The sequence below is a fragment of the Colletotrichum fioriniae genome (assembly GCF_027942845.1).
Source record: "Colletotrichum fioriniae strain IMI 355084 chromosome Unknown scaffold_3, whole genome shotgun sequence".
NCBI classification, from domain to species: domain Eukaryota; kingdom Fungi; phylum Ascomycota; class Sordariomycetes; order Glomerellales; family Glomerellaceae; genus Colletotrichum; species Colletotrichum fioriniae.
In genome coordinates, this window is record NW_027076839.1 from 477,391 (window position 1) to 500,933 (window position 23,543).

At 51.4% G+C, this 23,543-nt stretch overlaps 8 protein-coding genes across 8 annotated transcripts; 5 read left to right on the top strand and 3 right to left on the bottom strand.

Annotated features, from left to right (window-relative positions):
- Window positions 1-2,034: 2,034 nt before the first annotated feature.
- N0V96_003026 (uncharacterized protein) lies at window positions 2,035-2,997 on the top strand (the record flags this gene model as incomplete). Its single annotated transcript, XM_053189820.2, has 1 exon — window positions 2,035-2,997. The coding sequence occupies one exon, from the start codon at window positions 2,035-2,037 to the stop codon at window positions 2,995-2,997; it is 963 nt and encodes a 320-aa protein (XP_053052743.2).
- A 3,271-nt stretch (window positions 2,998-6,268) lies between these two features.
- Window positions 6,269-7,288, top strand: N0V96_003027 (uncharacterized protein; the record flags this gene model as incomplete). Its single annotated transcript, XM_065756712.1, has 4 exons — window positions 6,269-6,414; window positions 6,468-6,557; window positions 6,685-6,914; window positions 6,996-7,288. 4 exons carry the CDS (start codon window positions 6,269-6,271, stop codon window positions 7,286-7,288), a joined length of 759 nt encoding a protein of 252 aa, XP_065614479.1.
- A 1,252-nt stretch (window positions 7,289-8,540) lies between these two features.
- On the bottom strand, window positions 8,541-9,905 carry N0V96_003028 (uncharacterized protein; the record flags this gene model as incomplete). Its single annotated transcript, XM_065756713.1, has 2 exons — window positions 8,541-9,448; window positions 9,902-9,905. The coding sequence occupies 2 exons, from the start codon at window positions 9,903-9,905 to the stop codon at window positions 8,541-8,543; spliced, it is 912 nt and encodes a 303-aa protein (XP_065614480.1).
- Window positions 9,906-10,875: 970 nt separating this feature from the next.
- On the bottom strand, window positions 10,876-11,568 carry N0V96_003029 (uncharacterized protein; the record flags this gene model as incomplete). Its single annotated transcript, XM_053189817.2, has 2 exons — window positions 10,876-11,227; window positions 11,282-11,568. The coding sequence occupies 2 exons, from the start codon at window positions 11,566-11,568 to the stop codon at window positions 10,876-10,878; spliced, it is 639 nt and encodes a 212-aa protein (XP_053052740.2).
- A 782-nt stretch (window positions 11,569-12,350) lies between these two features.
- N0V96_003030 (uncharacterized protein) lies at window positions 12,351-13,499 on the top strand (the record flags this gene model as incomplete). The annotated part of the gene is made up of 2 exons (XM_053189816.2): window positions 12,351-13,076; window positions 13,128-13,499. 2 exons carry the CDS (start codon window positions 12,351-12,353, stop codon window positions 13,497-13,499), a joined length of 1,098 nt encoding a protein of 365 aa, XP_053052739.2.
- Window positions 13,500-16,877: 3,378 nt separating this feature from the next.
- On the top strand, window positions 16,878-17,583 carry N0V96_003031 (uncharacterized protein; the record flags this gene model as incomplete). The annotated part of the gene is made up of 2 exons (XM_053189815.2): window positions 16,878-17,269; window positions 17,418-17,583. The coding sequence occupies 2 exons, from the start codon at window positions 16,878-16,880 to the stop codon at window positions 17,581-17,583; spliced, it is 558 nt and encodes a 185-aa protein (XP_053052738.1).
- Window positions 17,584-18,184: 601 nt separating this feature from the next.
- On the bottom strand, window positions 18,185-19,687 carry N0V96_003032 (uncharacterized protein; the record flags this gene model as incomplete). The annotated part of the gene is made up of 5 exons (XM_065756714.1): window positions 18,185-18,375; window positions 18,441-18,603; window positions 18,669-18,841; window positions 19,140-19,347; window positions 19,487-19,687. 5 exons carry the CDS (start codon window positions 19,685-19,687, stop codon window positions 18,185-18,187), a joined length of 936 nt encoding a protein of 311 aa, XP_065614481.1.
- Window positions 19,688-22,414: 2,727 nt separating this feature from the next.
- On the top strand, window positions 22,415-23,425 carry N0V96_003033 (uncharacterized protein; the record flags this gene model as incomplete). Its single annotated transcript, XM_053189813.2, has 3 exons — window positions 22,415-22,469; window positions 22,525-23,037; window positions 23,112-23,425. The coding sequence occupies 3 exons, from the start codon at window positions 22,415-22,417 to the stop codon at window positions 23,423-23,425; spliced, it is 882 nt and encodes a 293-aa protein (XP_053052736.2).
- Window positions 23,426-23,543: the final 118 nt, after the last annotated feature.

Genomic DNA, 23,543 nt, shown 5'->3' on the forward strand with positions numbered 1-23,543 from the left:
AGCTTTTGTGGTTAGGCTGGAGCTTTCCTACCGTCAAGCCATACTCGAAGGACTTTGACGCCAGCGCTCTGGAGGCCCTGGAAAAGGGTGGTCTGTTGCTGGGTATTTAGACCAGCAGCATAATAGAGATTCGAGGCGGAGAATGACTTGGCTGCATAGCAAGTGGCTGAGAGGGACAAATGGAACAAAGCCGGTATGACTGTGGAAAGCTTCATTTCGAAATTCAGATCCAATTGAAAAGGTTAAGCTAAAACTTAGGGTTGAGTACTTAGCTCGAGAAGGAAGAAACTTTTGAGCTCCGAAGCTTTTTAAAGTTCCGAAGACGTCGGCCATGAGTTCGCCAAGGAGCAGAGAGTGGAAACCATGGAGGGGAGTTCACGCCTAGTTCATCTTCTGTTCGAGCTACCACCTCGGTTTGATTGTCTACAAAGTATGGTGCTAAGTCAGCTCGCGTGACACGGGCATATAGCGGAGGTATCAAGGCCCGCTTGTCTTTGACATTCGCATACTCTCGTTCAATTAGGGGCGTAGGATTTTGCTGAGGGGCTTGGATCTGCGTAGTGTCAGCTAGAGAGGCAACCATGTAAACACCTTCCCAAATCTCCTTGCGGTATTGTATACTTCCGACCATGGTGCGCCAGCCACAACACGTAGACGGTTTCTGGAAATTGTTCAAATTACAGAGAGTTACATGCCGTGCGGGATAGTCCACTAAACAGATTGCTACGCATCTACAACTGGCTCGTCGAGTCTCCTGGCGAGTATTTGCAACTCGTATAGGGGTATCTATCTGATCCAACCTTCCGTTCTCATTATGTCTCTCATCGCTGAGCCTCCGTCTGTCCGTATGCCTTCTTGGAGCTCCTGTCCCCTGAGAAATTTTGCCAATGTGGACTGGAGCGAACTTGGACGACCTCTCCAGCGAATCGGTTTTCTTATACAGCCCAAGCGCCTAGAGCATAGTGTGTCAGAACAGTTTCCGATGACCTCTATGTCTCTTGGTGTAAGTAGGGGCTCGGTAAGCAGTAGACTTGGCTGTGAGGAAAGCCTTAATTCATCTTTTCAACCATGTTTACTGCTTCGGAACGGGTAGGCCTCAGCATTGTCCATCTCTTTGTCTCCTAATTGCATATATATCAATATAGACCATTCCTGGAGAGACCTGGGACCTGATGACCACTATGAGTATTTAGCCACAAACTCAGCCACATCTACCCCTGTGTAGCGACTGGCCAAGGAAGAAATGAAGCAATGCAAGTTCCGACAGATTTGATGATACAAGTAAACGACAAATCTTATCCAGATGAGCGAGCAGGTTGCCTTTAGAAGGCTTTGGAATGGTTGGGCCTAAAGCATGCATTCCATCATCTGAGTTTTCAAGTAAATTTTTTCTCCCTTGAGCGTCCTCATAAAGATGGTGTGTTTTTCGACTGATCTACTTACCTGATCAGGCAAGGATACTTGCTGATTTGAAGCCTGAGGTAGCCTGCAGGACATCCTTCAAACTGATGAAGACAACGAAGTTGAGTCCCGGGCGAAGGCCTGTCTGGAAAATGTTACTCAAAACCGTTCCCCGTAACCTCAATCAACTGATTAACCTTTTACGTAGATCAAGTCCCCGCCAGGATGAAGGGATCTCATCTGAAATTCAGGCTCTACTGATGTATTACCGCTTTATGCAGTATGAAGGTAGCGACTTCGGCACCTTGTGGCATCCTTGACCGCTACATGTGCATCCGTCACGTAGCTGGTGTTCAGTCGACAGTAATTCGGCTGCGTACAGGCCCTCACCGCCGAAGAGAACTCGAGACGTACAAGCTTCATTACTAAACAACAAACACTGGACCCCGCCCTTTCTTGGTGTATTGATTGTGCATGTGTGACCATGAGCAAAACCCAGAAATTGGAGGCTTAATTGAGACCAAGGCAGATCTTCCTAATATAACTCAAGTCCCGATCCCTTCTTTCGTAGCGTTCCTAACTATTGACGTAATTACGCGAATCTTACAAACCTGGTTGTGCCCCAGATTCGAAATGTTCCGCCCGTGGCCTAACCAGCCCCAACCAGACTTCAACTGGTTTCCATTCAATAACGCAGCTGGCAACAGACCTGGCGTCAACTTCAACAACTTCGGGCCCTACCCACGCGGCCCTGCCACTCCAGCCTTTGCGAACCCAGGTCCCCGCCTCTTCGACTTCTCACAACTCTTCAACATCACCAACAACAACTTCGGCCCCGCACCCCTGCGCCCCAGCCAGCCAGGCCGGATTCGCAACCGAGTCACAGTCCTCCTCCCCGATGGCTCGCGGGTTCTACTCGAGCGCGACCTGCTCCATGAACACCTCCCCCGAACCCGAAACTTCATGCAGCAGGGTCTCTTCCCCGTCCCAGAGTTCCTCCGAGGCTACGATGATGGCTTCATGGGAACCCTGATGGAACCCCAGAATTTCGACCAAGCCTTCGCCCGCGGCGCGACATTCATCTTCCGACACCTCGAAGGCCTCAGTCAGGCATGCGCGCCGTCGTACGGGGCCGCGGGCGCGGGTATGGGCGTGGGCACTGGCAGCCGCAGCGGCGCTGCCTTTGACCTGTTCGCCCGGCCGCGTTACCTCCTCGCGAACGCCCGCGATCAATTTGTGACGGTACGGGAGATATTCTGGCACATCTTCATACTGTGTTGTGTGCTAGACCAGGACCGTGCCTTTGGATGCTCCGATTTGCTGGCAAGACCAATTGCAGAGTTCCTCCTCGACTTTCTGCCGAGCGTGGAGGCATTTCTGCCTCCAACCGCGATGCAGATTCTGTTTGTGGGATACGCTCGCATCTTTCGCGAATCGATATTCGAGATGGAGGTGTTGAGACAGATGTGGGAGTCGATGGATGCTATGGGCCAGACACACATCAGGGGAATGATGAGACCGCAGTTGGCGGCGAATGGAATGGGAAATAATGTGCAGAGAGTTTGGACTGCTCTGAGACATCTTGGTCTGGTGTAACCTTCTTCTCTGATGTTCTTTCCATTGCCAGATATCTTATTCCTTTCTTGTCCAACTCTGGTGTATGGCCATCTCATCTCGATTCATTTGTCTTTTGAACTTGGGCCAGCCAAAGAAGCTGCTTTACCTGCTGTTCTGGATAGCGATCCCACGACTAAGCCTGCTAAGCGGTTTCGGTGCTCATACCCAAGCTCCCCCCTATGTAGTTGTCTAAGAAAGTGAAATCCAAGTTATCTAGTGCCCAGCTTTCCTCGCATGGGCACTGTACCAGATTCTGCAGTTCCTGATCTCCAGGAAGCGGAACAACGGTGTCTTGTCTTCCGGTTGAGCACGGAACCTCATCTTGAGAACAACGATGGTACAGAGATTGCAAATTCGATCCGATCGGTATCGACATCCCGTCATGTAACTTTTCAACCCTGATGACCCAAAAGTGCGGGAGACAGATGTTCAGGACAGTATCTTGATCCGTCAGCTTCACCCGGTATCCGAGATCGTCATCCACGGATGTTTCTGGCGAAAATGCAACCTTGTATCTCTCTCCCAACGTCATATCTTCCTGGATGTGCAATAGATGTTTGAGAAGCGTAGCCACTCTTGTAGCAATCTCGTCGTTGTACTGGTCCACAAGTTTCTGCATCACGACCAGAGCCTGCTCTAGCATGCCCCGATCGCTAAGACGTTGATGTGCAGAGAAGTAGAAGCTCTTTCTGTCCGTCTTATCTTCAGAGGCGTCGCAAATGTAGGCTAGACACAATGCAGTGCAGGATAGAAATGCTATCAAATCAACCCCTCGGCAATAGAATTGCGCGGGTCGAGTCGCGCGAAAGGACAAAAATCTGGAAAGAATCTCTCGACTTGCCGTCACGGCTGTCGCTTTGTCATGCTTCGATGTTGGGCGCAAGATGTTGGGGAAATGGAGCTGAAGAAGGAGATGATAATACATAAAGTGGTCGTTGAACCGCAACGTTTCCCGAATCATCTCTAGATGGCCCTTTTCCGAGGCTAGGGTCGGAGCGACCCACCACTGCGCTGGCATCACGGTTGAGGCTTCTTGCAGCAATTGGTCAATTTTCTTCGCCTTTCCGTAGTTATATACTTCCGAAGGATCCCGTTGTAACAAGCGTCCGCAAGCGACGGTGCAGAGGCGGAGAAATCGATCTAGTGGAAGACAACCTTCTAGGGTGTCTGGGCGAGCGTAGACGTCTTCCAGTGCGCTCTGTGGCAAGCCTAACATGAGGGAAAGGTAGCGATCAAATTGTACGAGCCGGAACCATAGATCATTCGGTTCGATGATTGAGCCGACGAGGGAGCGTGGTTTGATGCCCCGACTGAGGCCGAGCATCTGCGCAATCGCGACTCCCCGGCGTCCGGCGAGCCAAGAAACACGCAGATTGCCGGCGTAATTCTCGTAGAGGCCCTCCAGCATGATGCATTCAAGGCCTTCCAGAGAATCAACTAGCTCGTCCTTGCATGTGACCAAGTCGTGGGCCGTCTTTACCGCTCGGGACATCATGCTGTGCCAGCTGGTGCTGAGCTTCTCTAGGTGATGGGCCGCGGAAAATGGCATACCTTGGAGGAACGAGGCTAAGATCAATAGACTCCTCGCGATGAGTACCGGATGTGACCCAGTGGGCGGTAGTTGTAGCAAAGCCGCGGATAGCGGAAGGGTGGACGGTTTTGGGCTTATTCTCGTGCATATGACAGCTCGGATGATTTGCGAAGTTTCCACCGGGATTGCCAAGATGATAGCCATGTCTTCCGGGCTTGGCCATGCAGCGAGTAGGTGCTTGGAGATAGTCTCGTCTGGTTGTGTGGAGGATTCAGGGAGAGTTGGAGGTGCGAGTCGCTCGACTGAGGAGCGCACAGGCGAGAACCTCCTCTGAGAGCGTGTCTCCTAGACGATAAGCCTCAATGTCGTGCCATGTGCATCTACAAACACGTACCAACGTTGTTGCAGCTCGAGCATCATCATTTGGAGATTCTGAGCGACGGGGTTGAGAGATTACAGTTGAGGGAACGACGGAGGAAGCCGATCGCCTAGGCGCAGTTCTCTCATCCCCGATTTGGTCCTGAGATTCAGCTGGAGAGACGGGCCGCTCTTCAATACGGTACTCTCTCTGGGTTCCTGATTTCATCAGCTGTCTCACCAACGCCTCAACTTGGCCAAGTCTATCCACGATATGCTTATTGCTGCCAGGAGGAGGTGGCAGATCAGCGACCTCTTGACTGACGCAATCACTCCCGCGGCGCTTACAGCCATCGCAGATTTCCTGTGTGGAGGGCGAAAATGTACAGCGGGCTTTTCGCCGCTTGCATTCCCAACAGCTTTGTGTGCCCTTGCGCAGCTTCCGCCGTTTCGGCGCCGGAGCGGAGTCGACGAGTGGAAGCTCCTCGGCCGGGATTTTTTCGGTTGCCGTCATCGTCAAGTTTAATTCGACGCACTGAGCACAAATCTTGAGGTCAATGATGGTCAAGTGTGACTCGTAAGAAGCCCAAAAGGCGTATCTTTGTTCGACCGCCGGTTTGACGGAGGAGTGTAGCGGCGATCAGCTGACAAGGAGGGAACGTTGTCCATTAGTAATCCCCCGCCATCCTCCGCCGCCGCACCGGTGAATCGATATGACGGTGGGGCTAGTGGACTATCAGGGGCTGGAGATACGATCCGATGCCTAGCACTCTTACACATCCCAGTCCTCACAAGTGTTGAGCCCATACGGGAGAGCCGCATGAACGGCGGAGCCCAGGAAGACATGTGTTAAGGAGGTATGCAATCATCTGCAACGACATGTAATAAGTTGTGTATATATGCTCCACGCCTTGCGCCCCGTGTTTCTGTATTCATTCAATCTTCAGGCTCGCAAAGATCCAATACGTGCGTGGTCGACTTCCAAACCAAGAACAACAGTCAAGGGCAGTCATAGCTTGGAAAGATCCATCCCACACGAGGACACCAACGCTTCAGAATGGTTCGAATCGCGATTGCTGGCGGCTCTGGCAGTAGGTTCCGACAGTGTTTTGGTTCATTTCTTGGTAGCCAACGATTAATCAAGAATCCCGCTAGACGTCGGACGAGAGATCCTTGATGCATTAGTAGCTAGAGGCAAGCACGAAATCTTGATTCTATCCAGAAAAGTTGCTTCATTCCTGTCCCCCACGCCATTTCCTTTCAAGAATCAGCTGACTTTTGCAGGATGACCCTGCCACCGATTTTGGCCTAGGAGTGAAATGGGTCAAGACAAGCTACACTGACATTGCCCACTTGACTCAAATGCTGCAGGGAGTTCACACTGTTCTCTCTTTTGTCGCCGGACCTGCCGATCCAACGAACCTCGCACAGAGAGATACGCAGAAGAATTTGATTGATGCATCCATCAAAGCTGGCGTAAGACGATTTGCCCCTAGCGAGTGGGCTTCGTGAGTCTTCCCAATCATGTACCATGCATCTACTTTGTGTCTAATTGGTCTAGTTCCAAATTCGAGCATATGTTCTGGTACGGCTTCAAGGAAGAGACTCGAAAGTACCTCGCAAGCATCAACAAAGACAAGAAGGTATTCAAGTTTACGATTTAACTATCCCGACCCTTGTAAGACACACGCGGCTTACCAGTGTTGGATATATCAGGTCCTCGAATACTGCCTGTTCCAACCGGGATTGTTCACCAACTATATGACGTATCCGTTCAGCTCCTCTAAGCATGTACAACTCTTCGAGACACCCTTCAACTTGTATCAACGCCGCGCTCTGGTCGTCGATGGAGGTGAAGACGCCATCATTACCTTCACGACTGCACAAGATCTAGCTAGAGTAGTCGCTTTAGCTGTGGAGTATGAAGGCGAATGGCCTCTCATTGGCGGGATTCAAGGCGCCCAGGTGTCAGTCAGGCAGCTCATTGCGCTAGGCGAAAAGATCCGTGGTACGTAACTGAACTTACGATAATTCTTGCTCCCAAGAATCTTGTTTCTTCTGTGGAAAAGTCACTAATATGCGAACGTAGGCGCGACGTTTGATGTGACTAAGCTCAAGTCCGACGACCTCAAGGCAGGGGTAGTCAAGGCTCCTTGGTTCCCCAAGATTGAGCACCCATCGATCCCCCCCGAGACCCTAGACGCCGTCGCTCCTAGTCTGCTTTCTGGAATGTTGCAAGGTATTGTGGCTGGTAACCTGGAGTGCTCTGACGAGTGGAACCGTCTCTTGCCCGGCTACGAGTTCACTCAGCCGGAAGACTTCCTGGCCACCGCGTGGGCGGAGATAGATGCGGGAGCCACGACCGTTTTCGCGTCCTACTAGGGAGTTTGAGATATTTGGAGAGCCGTTGTCTTTAGCCAGCACTACTCGCGACGTTCTGTGCATGAGGTATAGCAATCGGGTCTTTGCGGATAGCCTTTCAAGGCTCTAGAAGTCGCCAGTGACTATGTTATGGCAGATTGAACGGTCGAAAATCGCCCTAGATAGCACATTCAATGAAGATAAACTTGGGGACCACGTGGAGGGCATAACTATGAGACAAAGGGCTCACAGGAGACTACGGAAAAGAACAGGGTTGAAAAAGAATGAAGTTATTTGTTTACTAAAGTACCGAACGGGACCTTTGCAACCGGGTCGCTTAATTTGACTAGGCCACTCGAAATGCGGTAGGTAGTACACATAGACTATTATGGTGGAACCTGTCGCGGTGTAAGTGTGGAGGTTTCGACCTCTAGCCTTCAATTTTCTGATGTATTCCATTTTCAAAGCCTCAGGGCAGGAGCGCAGTCGGGGCAGCTATTCCTGGAAACCCCGTGACGACAGGTCTTTGGCCTCATTGGTATGCACATTCTGGATAGTGTTGGCTGTAAATATGGCTGGTCTTTGGCGTTTTGAGAAGCTCGATGAGGTTGCTTGAATTAGGCTCGAGTGTTCCGTAGAAGAGAGCTCCTTGAGAGATGTTTGTTTGGGTGTGATGATGGGAAGTAAGTACTTCCCTGCCTTTTTGTCGATGGGTGGGTTGTACTTATATTTATCCCTAACCCACATAGTGTTGAAGTGAATGTGGTGGGTGCAACTACGCCTCCAGTTCACTGATCCTTTGCATTTTAATCGCCAGCTGCCTTATTATGTCCATAACAACCAACTTAACCGTGATTCACACTCTCGAGCCGCAACATCTGCTATTATAGCCTTGTCTGTTTGCTGTTTTCATTCCTAAAAAAAAAAACTTTGAGTGAGTCGCAGATATAGGCATCTGGACAAGCTGCTGCGGCAAAGCAAAGGCTGCAATTATTGACAGAGACGGTCTACTTATCAATTGATCTCAAACCTGTGGCTTTAGCTTCACTCTTTGACGCCCTATAAGATTCAATATTAATTCTTCTACTCAGGCACTGGCCCGATTGTTAATATAGAAAGGTGTTGTTTTGGTGGAGCAAATGAAGCATCGCCTGCAAACCTCCATTATGCGTCCCTAGCAACAACGAAAGGAACCTCATGTACTTGTTAGGTGAATGCCCAAATCAAAGAAATACCTGCAAAGCCTTCATCGGGTAGTGATAATCCTAGCCCATCAAAGGGTCATGCGAGTCTTGAAGAAACCACCGAAGCTGTCAAAGAGTGCCTGATCATGCCCCTCCCTCCACCGGCACCTTAGGATAGTTCCCTCTCTCCCAATATCCAGCGCAATCTCAAATCCAAACTTGCATCCCTCAGAGTTTGGTGACTCCTCGACAGCAGTCTTGCCCTCTCGTTCCTCTCGCATCTTCTTCCGTCTCCAGGCACGACTCCACACGTTCTCCCGCGCCCTGCCGATACCGACAAGTTTCTCACGGTCCCATTCCCAAGAAACCAGTTCCAACGAAGACATGAGCTCTTGGATCTTGTCTTGAAGCTTCCCTATCTCTGTGTCAAGCGGGAAAGCAGCGATCTCGGATTCCACACTCGGAGGTAGCAGCTTCTTCCAAACTGCAGCCTTCATCCCCCTCGCGGCTTCCTCCGACGGTCTCATCGTGCCAAAACTCCACGCGACGGCCCAGCGCCTCGTTTTGTTACCTTGCACAAATTCCGTCACGGCGTAGTTGTCAACGCTCTTCTCTTTCAGAATCGCGATAAACCCCTCGAGGCTCGACTGTTTCCCAAACATGGACGTGTACCATTGTATCCTCTCGCGCAGGATGAGTGATTCCTCGAGGATTCTGGACACGAACTTGACTTCGCCGCCGTCTGTCACCATCTCCACTGGCGCGCCGGTGCATGCAGTCAAAGGGGGGCACGACTTTTGCTTCGCCGAGTTTAGGAGGTCGTCTTCGGATGTGTAGAATGGGGGATTCGTCATGACAAAGGTGAGTGACTCTGTGCCCAAATCGGTCAGGGGGATCATGGGATCCTGAGGTGCACGGGCAATGACGGAGATTCGACTTTGTAGATTATTCAATTCTACGTTCTTCTTGGCGAATTCCAGAGTCTTGGAGTCGATGTCTGCTGACAATCAGTGTCTGAACGGTAAGCATCCGAGAAATGGTAACATACCAGTCGCGAAGAAAGACCATTTCCGCTGGGTACATCCTATGAGCGGGTAGATACAGCTTGCTCCAGTGCCGATATCGAGCCCGAGGACTCTTTGATCTGGATCACCATAGGTGGTACTATCTAGTAGGGTCTTTAGCCAGAGGATGTAATTGTGGCGATTTGGTACCTTTTACCGTCAGCAGTGAAAGGGTGAGATTTTCAAGACTTCGGGAGGATTGTACTTACAGGTGGACACAAACGATCGTCAGGTAGCTCAACATCCAGTCCAAAGTCAGCTTGCAGCAGCGTCTTCGTGAGCTGCATCACGGCAGATGGATCGTTGAAATCAAGATTCCCACGTTTGAGCCTGGGGAAAAAAGTCGGTCAGCCGTGCTAACGCAAAGTCTAGTGATGATATCACACACATGGCTCCGAAGAGCGGATCTTGGCGGCCCAGCTTTCCAAAATCGGGTTCCGTCGAGTAGAGATTGCGGTAGTAGGCGTCTGCGTGGGTACCGGGCTCTGGTGGCCGTATCACGAGTCCGCGATCAGCCCGGCGAATTGTGTTTTGTAAGCTGACATCGTAAGCTGCGGAAAGAGTGCTTTCCGAGCTTCTTCGTCTTTTGCCTGTCATTGCTGTCCCGGGTGTTTGGTGTCTTTACTCGATCCACCGTCACCGAGCGAACTTTGGATTAGACCGGTGGCAATTGACAACATACAAGATGTTGGAGAGCGAATCAAACACTTTTTTTCAACGGGATCATGAGATGGAGAACATCAGACCCGGCTCAGATGGTCGTGTCGAAGTTGCTTTGATTTCAACGTTCGCGATGTGTTAGTGAAGAGAAATTGTTACTGGTGGTAGGTAGACGAGAAGTGGAGACATTGAGTGGGAAAATTGGATAGACAGATATGCGCGTGTAATTGCTGAGTCATCGCTATAAGCGGTATCAGCGTTGATCGTGAACGACACGTCGTTGAAGATCTGCTGTCCACTGTGATTATTATGGAGAGTTTTCTCGTAGTCACATAAATGGAACAATTCACAATTGAAATGTTTCATTCATAGTCTCAGTTGAGACTCTTCTGCCTCTAGTCGCAACAGAGCTTTGTGAACTTGGGCCCCTGATGGCCGACCAAAGTATAGGAAGCGGGCTAAATCTCTCGACATGTCCTGAGGCTAAACTTGATGGTATGACATTACAAGCTAGGAATGAATAGGAAGAGCTATCCCATATAGCAGAGTAGTCGTGAGCACAAACATGTCTGTGGTTGATTCTTCAAACGTATTAAAGCTCCGGAAACAAATCGAAACCTGCACGCTTCCATACTATGCAACGCTGTCGTTTTCTCATGTCCGTCATACATGCTCACATATGCATCATACCTCGCGTAAATCACTGCCCCCACATAAGGACTCTCCACCGCCAGCCTTCGAGCAACTTCATGTCCTGGTCGACAACCTCCACGTCACCCCTCTCGATCTTTGCACTTAGTCGCTTCAATCTCTTTGACACGGTCTTGGCCACCTGCAGAGAAACCTCGTTGGTGAAGACGTAGAGTACGGCAAAGACAAAGAAGGCGATGCTGGCGAAGCTGTTGCGACCCAGGAGACTGTCCTTGATGCGGGCTACTAGTGCTTTGCTGCGCCAGAATGCGTACTCGGTGCTGTTGGACGCCTGAACGTCGGTTTCCGTCTTATCGGAAGGGCGGCGGAAGATGCGCTTTACAGCTGGGATGAACGTTGCTCTGTAGGCAGTTGTTAGCGAGGTCCCACGATCTCCTCATACCATAAGATCTTACACAGCTCCACCGATGAGCCAGTTTCGCCAGCGGTGATTTTCGCCATCTTTGATAAGTGTTCCGACCTCCTTCCGTAAGATCTTGAGATCACCTAGCAGGACACGACCTTGAGCCCTGATCTGATCCTCCAACTCCAACGACATAGCACCATCCAGTCGACCTCTCTTTCTTTGCAGGGACAAATATTCTCGGAGTGCAAATTGGGTCCCTGTCTTGACCGTTTTCAGGTCCTGCGTCGTCGTGGCGAGAGGGTTCAGGGCAGCTGAAGGGCGCGGACCCTCCACCATGCTAGCCTGTTGGGCGTGAGGGTTTGTATAGGCTGCTGGGCCAGACATGTGCTCAACTGGAGCTATACTCGTCGGCCCAGGAGGCGGTCCTCCATAGACTGTCCCAGGGTAAGGAGCCGTGGGTGTGGTAGACTGGGGCGGCCGAGAATACGGGTCGACTGAGACCCCCGGCGGCGCTCCAGAAGGTGGTGGAGGGTACGACCCGGGCCCATTGTACGGACCAGGCGCCGTTGCAACCGGCCGGCTGTCCATAGTCTCGGGAAGCAGACCGCCCTGACTTAGCGGCGGTGAAAAATAGTGTCTTTCGGGCTGCAACTGGAGCAGAGCGGATCAGGCGGGAGTGGAGGCGGGTTTCTCAGATCAGAGCTCAACTGCGACAAAAGAACAACAGAACAAAAGCAAGGAACAAAGAATGGCAGTTCTATGGACAAGGTACGGGGATAATATGAGCAACGAGAAAATAATGAGGTGGCGGGGGAGCGAACTTGGAGGAGAGCTGGAAACAACTCAGCTCACTGCAGGGCGAAGGCGGAGGGAAGGTGACGGGAAGGTGAAGGCGGCATAAAAGTGGGGGCTTGCCAGCGAACGGGATCCACTGCGGGATGTGGGTCTATCACACCGGTCGTAAGTGTGGCGCAAACTCGAGGCCTCAGCCACACACTGACAGCTTCGCTTCTTCCTGAGGCGCCACTGTCTGCCAGAGCTCGCCCAAGTGTGAAGCCTTTTCAGTCTTTCGCAAAGCCAACACCATCGCCGTCGCCAATCCCCTGCATATATACACAATGCCCGATCCAACGAGCTCACGGTTCACTCCGTCCAACAAGACAACAACTGAGCGCATCTCAGACAGCACCGTAGGCCTCGTCGCGCTCTCCGACTTTCGCAAGCGACGCGCCGAGGTCCTCGACCAGCAAGACCGCGAACGAGAAGCTGCCCTGTCCGGCACATCCACACCCGATCGATCCAATTCCGCGACGCCAGACCCCGGAAGTGACTCGGCCAGCGGTACGAGCAAACCAAAGAAGAAGAAGAAGAAGCTCGGCGGCAGCAAGCTGTCTTTTGGCGACGATGACGAGGAAGAGGAGGATTCGATGCCAGTAAAGAAAGGCAAGAAGGCCGACGAAGGCGAGGATGAGAAAAGCACAACCGCGAAGAAGTCCAAAGTCGTTGCCAACTCGTCCGTCGCGTTTGTGCCCAAGGTCATGTCGAAAGCAGCCTTGCGACGCGAGGCGGCTGAGAGAGAGGCGCTGCGCAAGGAGTTCCTCGCGATACAGGAGGCCGTCAAGGCTACAGAAATTGCGATACCGTTTGTGTTTTACGATGGATCGAATATACCTGGTGGCACTGTCCGTGTCAAGAAGGGCGATTACATCTGGGTCTTCTTGGACAAGAGTCGAAAAGTTGGCGCCGAGTTAGGCGTGGGAGAGAAGGCCAATGCACGAAGAGAATGGGCGAGAGTTGGTGTGGACGACCTGATGCTCGTCCGGGGCTCCATCATCATTCCACATGTGAGTCAGTTCAGCTTCTGTCTATTCAAGTCTTTCACTAATTCTCTATAGCATTATGAGTTCTATTTTTTCATCATCAACAAGAATGCTGGCCCAGGTGGCCAACAATTATTCAACTACAAAGCCGACGCGCCACCCAAGAAGGACGGACCGGAACCTGACGAAGTCCCAACTGCCCCATCTGGTGGTCTGACTACCGCAGCTGCCCTCAAGGCGGCTGCAGTCAAGGCCCTGCCCGACATCAATACCCTTGAAGGTGCCACAGACGACCCTACCCTAACAAAAGTGGTGGATCGGCGTTGGTATGAGCGCAATAAGCACATCTATCCAGCGAGCATGTGGCAAGAGTTTGACCCCGAGAAGGACTATGATACGGAGGTGCGGAAGGATGCCGGCGGCAACACGTTCTTTTTCTCGAGGTGAAGGCTGTTTCATCGACTATGTCTGGCGAGCCGGAATCAGAGGGGGGAAAGTTATGCCACGAGTGGCGTTCTTGCTCGTTCATCCCGACAGCGTACGAAGAGTCAAGACGAGGCCCAGGATAAACAACCATCCCGGCCAGAAGACCATGACGATCAGCATGTTACCTCCCGGGCCCAATATCGTTGTTGCAAACTCCATGAAGACCTTCTTCCTCAACTTCTGGATTCGTTTGGATTCCCACACATGTCCCATGGACGTGCGGACTGCCGTCGTCGCCTTCTTGATGGCGAATAGCGAATGAAAGGCGAAGAGTCGGGTTGCTATGACTGCCGATGTGAGGGTTGAGGTTGCGAAAAGGTGTGCGTAGAGGAAGAGGAGCGACGACGCCACGGCCACTATTCTTTGAAAGCGGACCGCGATGTCGAAGGTAGGCCCGAGTGCGGCAACGAGATCTGACCGTTGGCGGATGGTAACGCCCGGCTCGTGTTTGGACGAGGTCAACAGGGCGACTTTGTTCATGATGGCGACGGCAGAAGAGGTCTCGGCGAAGACGTGGTCACGACCTACAGCGGTGCCTTGTTTGTTTTGACATGCTCCAATGCTATCAGAAGCGTGGCGAGCACTTTGCACCTCACGATATATATCAAGGGGCATCTGAAGAGCAGCGGCAACTGCATGCGATTCATTCCACCCTATGGACTTTTGGACTCGCGGTAAAAGCGCCTCTGAAGTTCTCGATAACACATAAAGTTTGGATGAACATGGACATCAGGAGTGATAGAGCCCGCCGCTGCCGCGGTGCTATATGCCTAACACAAGCGATGTCTAGAATTTTCTACCCCTCCATTGTGTCAAGATTGATGCTGTGACAGCCCCACCACCGCATCCTTTCCCTGGCGACAAACCATGTCGACACGTGGGGCTGGCTGCTCGCCGGATCGGTTCTTGAAGCTCACATCGGGCCTCGAGGCTGGAGTGGAAAATCAGCAACGTGGATTCTCATCGACTCTTATTCGTGGAATCCTATGGTCCCTCGTGGGATGTTGCAGGCTAGAATCTCCAACTTTCAACTTTGGAACGTTTGCGTTACCCCTCGATGGACCCTCATCTTTAAAACTTCAGCTTCCATTGGCTGTGCACATCAGTTTTATCTTATCGCGTTTATCGCGCCCGTGATTGAAGAGACACCACCTTAGGTAGGTAGGTAGGTAGCTCCGGATTCCCTGACCTCTCGGAGTTGGATATGGAGGCATGTGGCGGGCCCGTGTTTCGGCCGTCGACCGTGCAGCAAGAATGCATTCTCACGGGTTGGTGTATCTGCCGTTTCCGGGATGCGTCCGACTTAAGCAGATTGTTGACTCCGGCATTTTCGGGTCATCTCGGTCACATTTGGAAAATGGGGAGCCAATTACGCCACATTGTGGTGCCACACTTAGTCATCCAAATTGGACATCTCCCCCTCACTCTTGGCTAGTGCTTTCAGCCACCCTCACAACCAAGCTGTCACCAACTCTAATGCGAATCTCGCTCGTCACGATCAATGCCGCACAAACAAGATTCATAGTTATCTTCGCCGTCTACAGTAGGTATTGGATAGCGACAGACCGCCTTCTTCAGCCGCTTCATCTTTTCTCGAAGCACCGACGGCAATCATAGTGTGCACAGAGCGGTCAGATCTCGCCGCCGATGTGTTCCTGCATGTACCAGAAAAGCCAGCACATCCATTTCGAGAGAGAATTCGTTTACCGAAGAGTCACAAGTCGGAAACGGACCCAAAGATTGTTCGGCGGTCCTGAAGTCCCAGATCCATGAAGTCGGTGAAGATTAGAACACAACCGCGGCGAGGTGTAACGTTCCCACGAGGGTTTGAGGCGAAAGGGAAACGTTTGAGCGGCGATCGAATTCACTGCTTTCCGTCCGGTCCGACAAAGCCACCCGCCAAGGTCCTTCGCCTACGCAGTAAGCGAGTGGCTGGTCGAAAGGCACTTTGACAATAGGCACGACCGGCTTTGTCCGCCCGTCAACGAGGAATTGAGCGCGCCGCCCGCCCACCGGAGCCGAGTATGGCATGACGAGCATGACAAGCGCCGATCCGACAAGTGGTTCTTCAGTGGAGATGCGGCTGGAAACGAAGTCACTTCCTCCAGGCTTCCTCCCCTTGCGACTTGAATGCACCGCATGACGGATGGGACCAGAAAACAAACGCAGCGATATGCATATTTTGCAGCCTGGCTCCATGCAGGTTCCAGTTCATCGATCTTTCTGGTCGTATCTGCCAGCGTTTGCATCACTAGGGGCCACCGAAGAGGGCGCGGTTCATCTATTCTTCCCTCGTAAATCGAGAATATGACCGAGGAAATCCCATCCGGTCTTTGTCATGACAACTGGTTGGGATCAGACGAAGAAGAACAACGAGACCCTGGAATCGTCCCATCCGCTACCCAAAGCGTCCAAGGTGTACCCGTGACTGTCAACAAGGTCGTCGCTGCAAGCAAGAGGGACTATCACTGAGACCATTCATGCATATCCCATCCCACTGGCATCCCCTTTGCTGTGTTCAACACGAGCCAGCGATCGGCAGTCCCCTCCAGGGCACACGCTGTTCGAAAAGCTGCTAGCTGTCAGCTGCCGAGCCGAACACTAGGCAGGCCCCAGCTGAGTTTACGTGAAAATATAGTGATAATATGAGGAGGAGAGACAATTCTTCTAATAATACACATCTCGCACCAACCCGAACCAGAATGGTGCCTGCAGCGACAAGCCGGAATCGGGCAATTTTGATCGTTCTTCCAACACCCCTGCTCCGCTCAGCACCGTCTTCACCCACTACCTACTGTAGGAGCGAGCAATGCGACCCCCCTCACCCCTCTTTTTGTTTCTCCCGCTTGTCTGCCAACGGGCACGATCTACGCCGCGTTTGTGGGGGAAGAGGGGATGGGATGGGATGGGTGAGAAAGGATGTCGCTCGATGGCGATACGGTCTATCCAGTTGACTGCGGTCGCAAGAAATACGAGAATGGTACCCTTTGTGCTACGTCATGGTTCAACGGTGCCACCTCTCCGGCCTTACCGACTTTCATGCGATGGATGGCTGGGACTCCCGGGTTTAGACTCTTTGATGGCATGCTGTATGGAAAGGCAACTGGCGATCTTTTGTCAGTGTCGATGGGACTGGTAAAAAGTTTGACGACGCTATGCGTACTTAAACCTGCGTGATGTTCCTCGTCTGAAGTCTTGAGATTTTGCATCACAACAGCACGCCTCTCCCATCTCATCTCAACTCATCTTACTTAATCCCACTTCATAGTCAATAACATCAACACATCCTCTCAAATCAAAAGCCCCATTAATCCATCACAACCCTCACCGGCCCTCAAAATGCACTTCCTCGCAACCCTCCTCCTCGTCGTCCCAGCCCTCGCCTCCCCCATCGCCCAGCGCGAGGAGACGTGCGGCCAGAAATCAGGCAAGCTCTCTGAATGGACGCTCTCGGGCTTCGACTACCACGCCAGCTACATTTTCAGCACGCCCGCGCACCAAAACTCGTGGGGCTACATCAGCTTCAACGTTTCCAACCCGGTACTTAACTACACCGTAGCCTGCTCCGCCGCCAGCAGCCGTCTCAACGACTTCTTCTACGGCGAGCAGGTCTACCAGTGCACGCCGCCCGAGGGCGGGGAGAGCACGGCCACGTCGTTCACGTGGAGTACGCCTGAGAAGGCCGTTGCGTTGAACCAGTCGTGGACTTGTAATGATGATCCCAAGTACCCGTAAGTTACATCCTCTCTCTCTCTCTCTCTACAGTTGGCTTTCATCGCGTGGGGTTTCTCCTGTCGATGAAACATTTGTGCCGAAAATGTGACGGAGTACGTTTCTGCCATGAGGGACGCTCAGGCTAATTGGAATGTGAACAACCAGAGCCCGCTACACCGCAAAGGGCGGCGCCGTCGCCGATCTCCAGTGCGAGGAGACGTTTTGGCAAAACGACAACTGGACGATTGGTCAGATTTACTCGACGCGCAACATCGACTGCGGCATCATCACGCTGCCTACCCCGATCAAGGAGATTTCTGCGGTCGCGTAAATGGCACTATTCTCAACCACGGTTCACGGGTAATCAAAGCTCCAGCGCGGGGCCCAATTCCATCCGCGCATATTAATCGACGACGCTTTACACGACTGTTATGATGATTTGGCTATTCGCTTTCACGACACTCCTTTGACAGATGCTTCGCACTTTTGCATGGTTCCGGCGCCTAGAAAACCTTTCCCGGTCATTAACTATATTGATGGGAATGGGAATGCTATTTTGGGATGAAAATGGGAAACGGAGCATATAGAAGCATATTTGGGATAATTCTAATGATCTAATTCTTCTTCACAACCGAGCGGAGTTGCTGGTTGCGCTATTCGGATGACCGTGACTTACTGTGTACGCCCAAAAGTCTTCATATGCAGCGCTTATGGTCTAACATCAGACGCCTCTCGTCATTCATGATAGACGTACTGATAAGACACCTGGACAAACAAGTTATGAACACAATTTCGGACCACAACCTCCCAAGAAACTTGAATCAAAGGTGCATCAAAGCAATTGGGTATCTTTTCTTCTCCCTCCCATTAACCACCTTCCTCTTCTTTGTCCACATCTCGGAGGCTTCACCCTCATATCAATGAGTCTCCTTTCAGTCATCAGCCGTCTGCCGACACAGCCATGGGTCCTCCATTAGCTCTCGGGCGGATAACCTATCCTCCGGTTTCCACTGCAGCATCTTCCTCAGGAACACCAAAAACTCGGCTTGCTCCGCTCCCTCAAGATTACACTCCTCCTCCTCGAACGAGGACTCTGGTATCTCGCCGTCCACAATCAGTTTCCCTGTCTCTCTCGCGTCAGTCTCAGCCAGCCTGCGTTGTGAGATACTCGAATAGCCGACGACAAACCTTCTTCGTCAAAAAAGTCTTTCCATGATGACCCTCTATCCAGGAGATCATCCGGCGGGGGTCCAAGCAAAGATACCGTCCTCGCAAAGTGGGCTGCCCGGGATGCATTCCGATCGCGGTGTCGGGTGTTGTAAAGAAGCTTCCCCTCGAACAAATCCCAAACCTGGTAACGGCAGAAATTTCAGCGTCAGCAATCGGTAGGCCCCTCGCCGCGGGCTGATCTCTTACCATTAGTCCTAAAGCCCAGATATCAATCTTTTCGTCCCAGGGAATTCCAAGGATGATCTCGGGCGCGCGGTACAGATCAGGCATCACCTCGCCGTCGAAGTCGCCTTCTCCGTATTGCGCATCACCGAAATCTGAAATGACAGGATCGCCTGGGTCATCTGGGATCTCGAGCCCTGTTGATGCGTAGGTGGTACGATCACCCATGACTTTTCTCGCACTTGGAAGCCTCCATTCTTCGTTCACTAGTTCGTCCAAGATTGTGGTGTCTGAAATTGAGAGCATAATGTTTCCGTCCTGAATGTCTGACCTGTGTGTTAGTGAAGCCGATCCGGGGAACGATGCAGAAAACACCCTCTGAGGCGCCTAGGGGTAGGGTGATGAAGAAAGAAGCACAATCATCCTCACCTGTATGGACGACATGTGCAACTGAATGCATATAGTCAATGGCCAGTAGCAAGCCATATATCAAACCCTTTAAGAGATTCTCTGGCAGCTTGCCGCCTGCTAATTCTCGAATATCGGCCAGAGATAAGCCGAGAGGTTCGAAAATCAAGCAAACGTGCGGGCCGATTTTCCCCTGCAGCTCAAAACTGTCCTTGATGGAGCGAAGGAGTTTCTGTCCTGGGTGCTCAGACTCGAGGCGTTCCAAGTGACGAAGCACTACTTCCTCGTTACGAGCCTGCCGATGCCCGGTCTCATAGACTTTCAAAGTCACATAGCAATGCTTCCTAGACTAGCAGTCAGTTAACTATCCTTTGAAACGACGACAAGTCTAGAAATAACCCGCGTACATACTCAAGATCACGACACAACCATACTGTTGACGCAGAGCCAAAACCCAACTTCAGCAGCACCTGATACCGCGACTCATAGACATGACCAATCTGAACCGGGTACCATTTGTCGGGATTATACCAAGCGAAAGCCTCTTCTTCAAGGCGCACCTCTTGGCCGTACAGCTCTTCCGGTTCGGCGTCCGGCAGCCGCCGTGGGGGCGAGGCGTCTCTCTCCGCGGCCATTGGCGTCAAGGAGCCGCGACAATGCGGTTGGAATAAGCGGTGAGGTGTGGACTTGGAGACATGGCGTTGTTGCGCGCAGGGTTTGCTCGAGGCTACAGCTATTTTTTGTGGGGTGGAGATGTTAAGTGCCCGTGGTCCTGCGGGCTTCCCCACCAACAAAAGTCTCGTGTGACCACTTGCAACTTGATTCGGTTTCCAGCCACCTCCATTTTTCTTTTGCGCTGGAGCTGAGTAAGTGAGCTGATCAAGTAGAAACTTTGAGATGATGCGCAATTGCCAAAAAGAGCAAATCTCGCAGAAACCTTTTGTTCACGATTTTCATCCCGGCTTTGGTCAGGATCCTCTTTCGTCTTTGCAAAGCTTTTGGTAATCTAAGCAACGCAACCAGCTACAATTAACTGGTTATTTAACACTGGATGAAATTGACCATCATCTAATGACCCTCTTATCGAAAGTCCTTATCGCGTGACGAGACGATAAGTTTTTAGACATGAAAACCCCCTGCCTTTCTTTTGTGTATATTCTACAGCATACCTTAATGGTTGTGCACAAGCAGTGAAACAGGTAGGAGCCAGGCGATGAACTTCAGGAATGAATGCTTCATCCCATTCGTAATCCTTGTGCATATCGGACTTTGAGATTGGCGAATGCAAATGTTACTCCAAAGCCCGTAAACTATGGCTATCCAGTGCGAGGTATAAGAAGGAATAGAACATTGGAATAGGTGTAATCTCATCAGAACTTTCGACAGAAATGAACAGGAGAGAATCTCATTCATCAGACACCGCCTGCAACTTAGTTTCAAAGTTGAATTCAATACTGTAAAAACACAAGTAGAAATATCCATCCAGTATCACGCACCTGGAGTTCTGTTGAGTCCAGTCCCAAAGCTTGCTAGCCTGGTCTTTATCTTGTCCGTCCTTCCCTGCAACACACGAGACTTTAATACGCTCGTAGTACTATGCGCTCTTGAACTCTTTTGAGATAGATGCTCAATGTTGGTTGCGTGCGGCCCTTTTGGAGGAGTTGGCCAGTGATTGATTCGCAGACTGCAATAAGTGTTGCATAGCTTCAGTTGACCCAGTCGTGTCAATCGCCAAGTTGGTGCTGATAACACCAGGATAAGCAGCCGCAACCCTAAATTTTGGGCACTCTTTTGCTATTTGTCCTGCCCACGGCATGCTCGACAACTTGCCTTGAGAGTAGAGCCCATAAGGACCTAATGGCTCTGCCTCCAACTTGAGGGTGCAGTGCTGGATGCCCCCCTAAAGGGCATAGGCCTTACCATGGGAAGACAATGAGATGACTCGGACATCAGAGTTGAAATCGCTTGTGGTGACCTTTTGCAGGAGTGCATAAACGAGGTGCCTGGGTAGTACGTGTCCCATGCGGTTGGTTCCTATTTGAGTTTCGTAGCCCTTGTTGGTCAGGCCAGTTCCTGTGGCCATGGTGCCAGCGTTCAGTATTCAGAGATCGAGTCGCTCTCTTCCCGTTGATGCAGTCGAAAGAGCCGAGGTCAAGCTCAAGCAGTTTGATAGGTGCGTCGGGGGGGGTTTTCTACTTGACCTCGTCTGCGGCGGCTTGGGCTTAGTCGAGGGTCGGCACAGCGAAGAATATCTGCGCTGGCTTGGATCTTCAGGCCGCGTTTTCCCCCCAGACCCGAGTTTGCGACGGTGATTAGAGTGACCTTTTCCTCGAAACTGTGGATGACCCGCTCGGGGTCGAAATGAATGGCGGTACTATTGAAACCGGCATGTTTGACGATCACTTCAATTCTTGTTGCTTGAAATGCGCAGCCGAAAGAGTGTCTTCGTATGCGACTGATAGTTTTGTATCTTGTCCTGTTCGTTGTAACATCTGCAAGTCTAACCTGACAGCTCATTCTCATCTCGAAGCTTTCGATGTTGCGCGAGTCTGCGCCCATAACGGGCCTTAATCGCCCTGGTTCTCTCTGGAAACCGTAATTTTACATCTTGGAGTCGTCAGCAGCTATGCTACTAGGCCAATAGTAACGCTTAGTCGGTGGTTTAATGATGGCACAGCAGAGGCACGTTGTCTGTCAGACGATACAGCTGGGATTATGACGGAGATAGTAAGGCTTCAGAGTTCGACCAATGGACAAGAATGCTAACGATCAGATATGTTGATGGACTCGTTGGTTCTTAAAAAGCCCGAAGGAGCGAAAAGGGACTATGGTAATCGCTGTATTTCATGAGCCGACTCCGAAAATTAAGCCAAGGATGTAATCGCAGTGAGAGATCAATTAAGATGTGGGGGAGTTGTTCGAGTGCGAAGAAAATGCGAGACCAATGGCAATGAACATTGCCGAGTGCGAGAAACATTTCTCAAGCACTAGTGTGCTTTGCTGTATCTTACCAGATGCGAATGCGATTGCCGTTGCGTTGCAGTCTGACCAACACCGCTTGAGTCACCCGACCGGCACGGTGAGAAGAATCGGGTTTGGGCTGTCAGCACCTTGAATCCTATCTGCGCCACACTTTGGAGCCGATAAATCAATTGAACCTCAAGCCAGCAGTGACATGTGTGAGCCTTCGAGTCAGTACTATAAAGTTCAAGAGGTTACTTCCGCGACGATAAGCCGGAATTGGGACAGAAACGTTGAGATAGATAAAATAATTTCAGTCTGATTACTCTCTCACACCTACTTGTTCTTTACCAGACTCGGTCGTCAACAACATCTCGAAAACTTCAGTTGTCAACGTCAATATGAACCCAGTTAACACCAAGCCCTACACTCTTGCCCCAGGCGCAATCTGGTTGAGTAAGTCTCAGCATGTTGATAATCGCTTAGGTTCACGCTTCTAACATACGACCAGTCACCGGATGTTCGTCAGGCATCGGTCAAGCACTGGCAGCTCTAGTCGCAACTAAGCCGAATCATCGCTTGATCGCAACGGCTCGGAGTCTCACCAACCTGGATTACCTGCCCGATGACAATGCCAACCTCCTCAAACTTGCCTTGGACGTGACATCCCCAACCTCGGTGAAAGACGCATTCAAAGCCGCAACCGAACACTTTGGCCAAGATTTCCATCTCGATGTTTTGGTCAATAATGCCGGGTATTCGTTGTCTGGCGATACGGAATCTGCGACCGAGGATCAAGCTCACCAGGAAATCGAAACCCTCTTTTTCGGCACGGCTCGGATGACTACTCGTGCCATCGAGAACATGCGGCAGTCTGAAACCCGACGAGGCGGTATCATCTTCAACATCTCCTCTCTTGCTGGACAATGCGCCTTTCCGGGTCACGCCTACTACCATGCGGGGAAGTGGGCCGTCGAAGGATGGACTGAGTCTGTGGCAAGGGAGATGCACCCAGATTGGAACAGTAAGCTAGCATCATATCTCATATGGAAACTCGTAGGAGTCGCTGACGGATTTCAGTAAATTTCTGTATTGTAGAGCCGAGCGGTGTCGAGACCAACTTCGAGGGGCATAGCAAGGCGCGTACTGAGCCTCATCCAGCCTACGCCGAGAAAGACATGCCGGCACGTGTTCTCGAGAGATACGTGGAGATGGGTATCAAGTCGGGAACTCTTACTAAGCCGTCCGCAATTGCAGATGCTATTTTCAGCATTGCGTCTAGCAAAAAACGTATTCCCCTGCGTGTTCCCCTCGGGGAACCTGCTTGGGGCTTTATAAAGCAGAAGCATGAGACCTGCTTGAAGGACCTCGAAGACGTCAAGGACCTCAGTCTTTTGGTATCTAAGACGTAAGGGAACTAGGCATTCAGAATGTGTCAGGAATCTGCGGATGCAAGACTCGAAATGGAGGCCTAGGGTTCAGAAAATGTAAACTTTTGTATCTCTTTGGATATTCCGGTGAAGTTTGAAG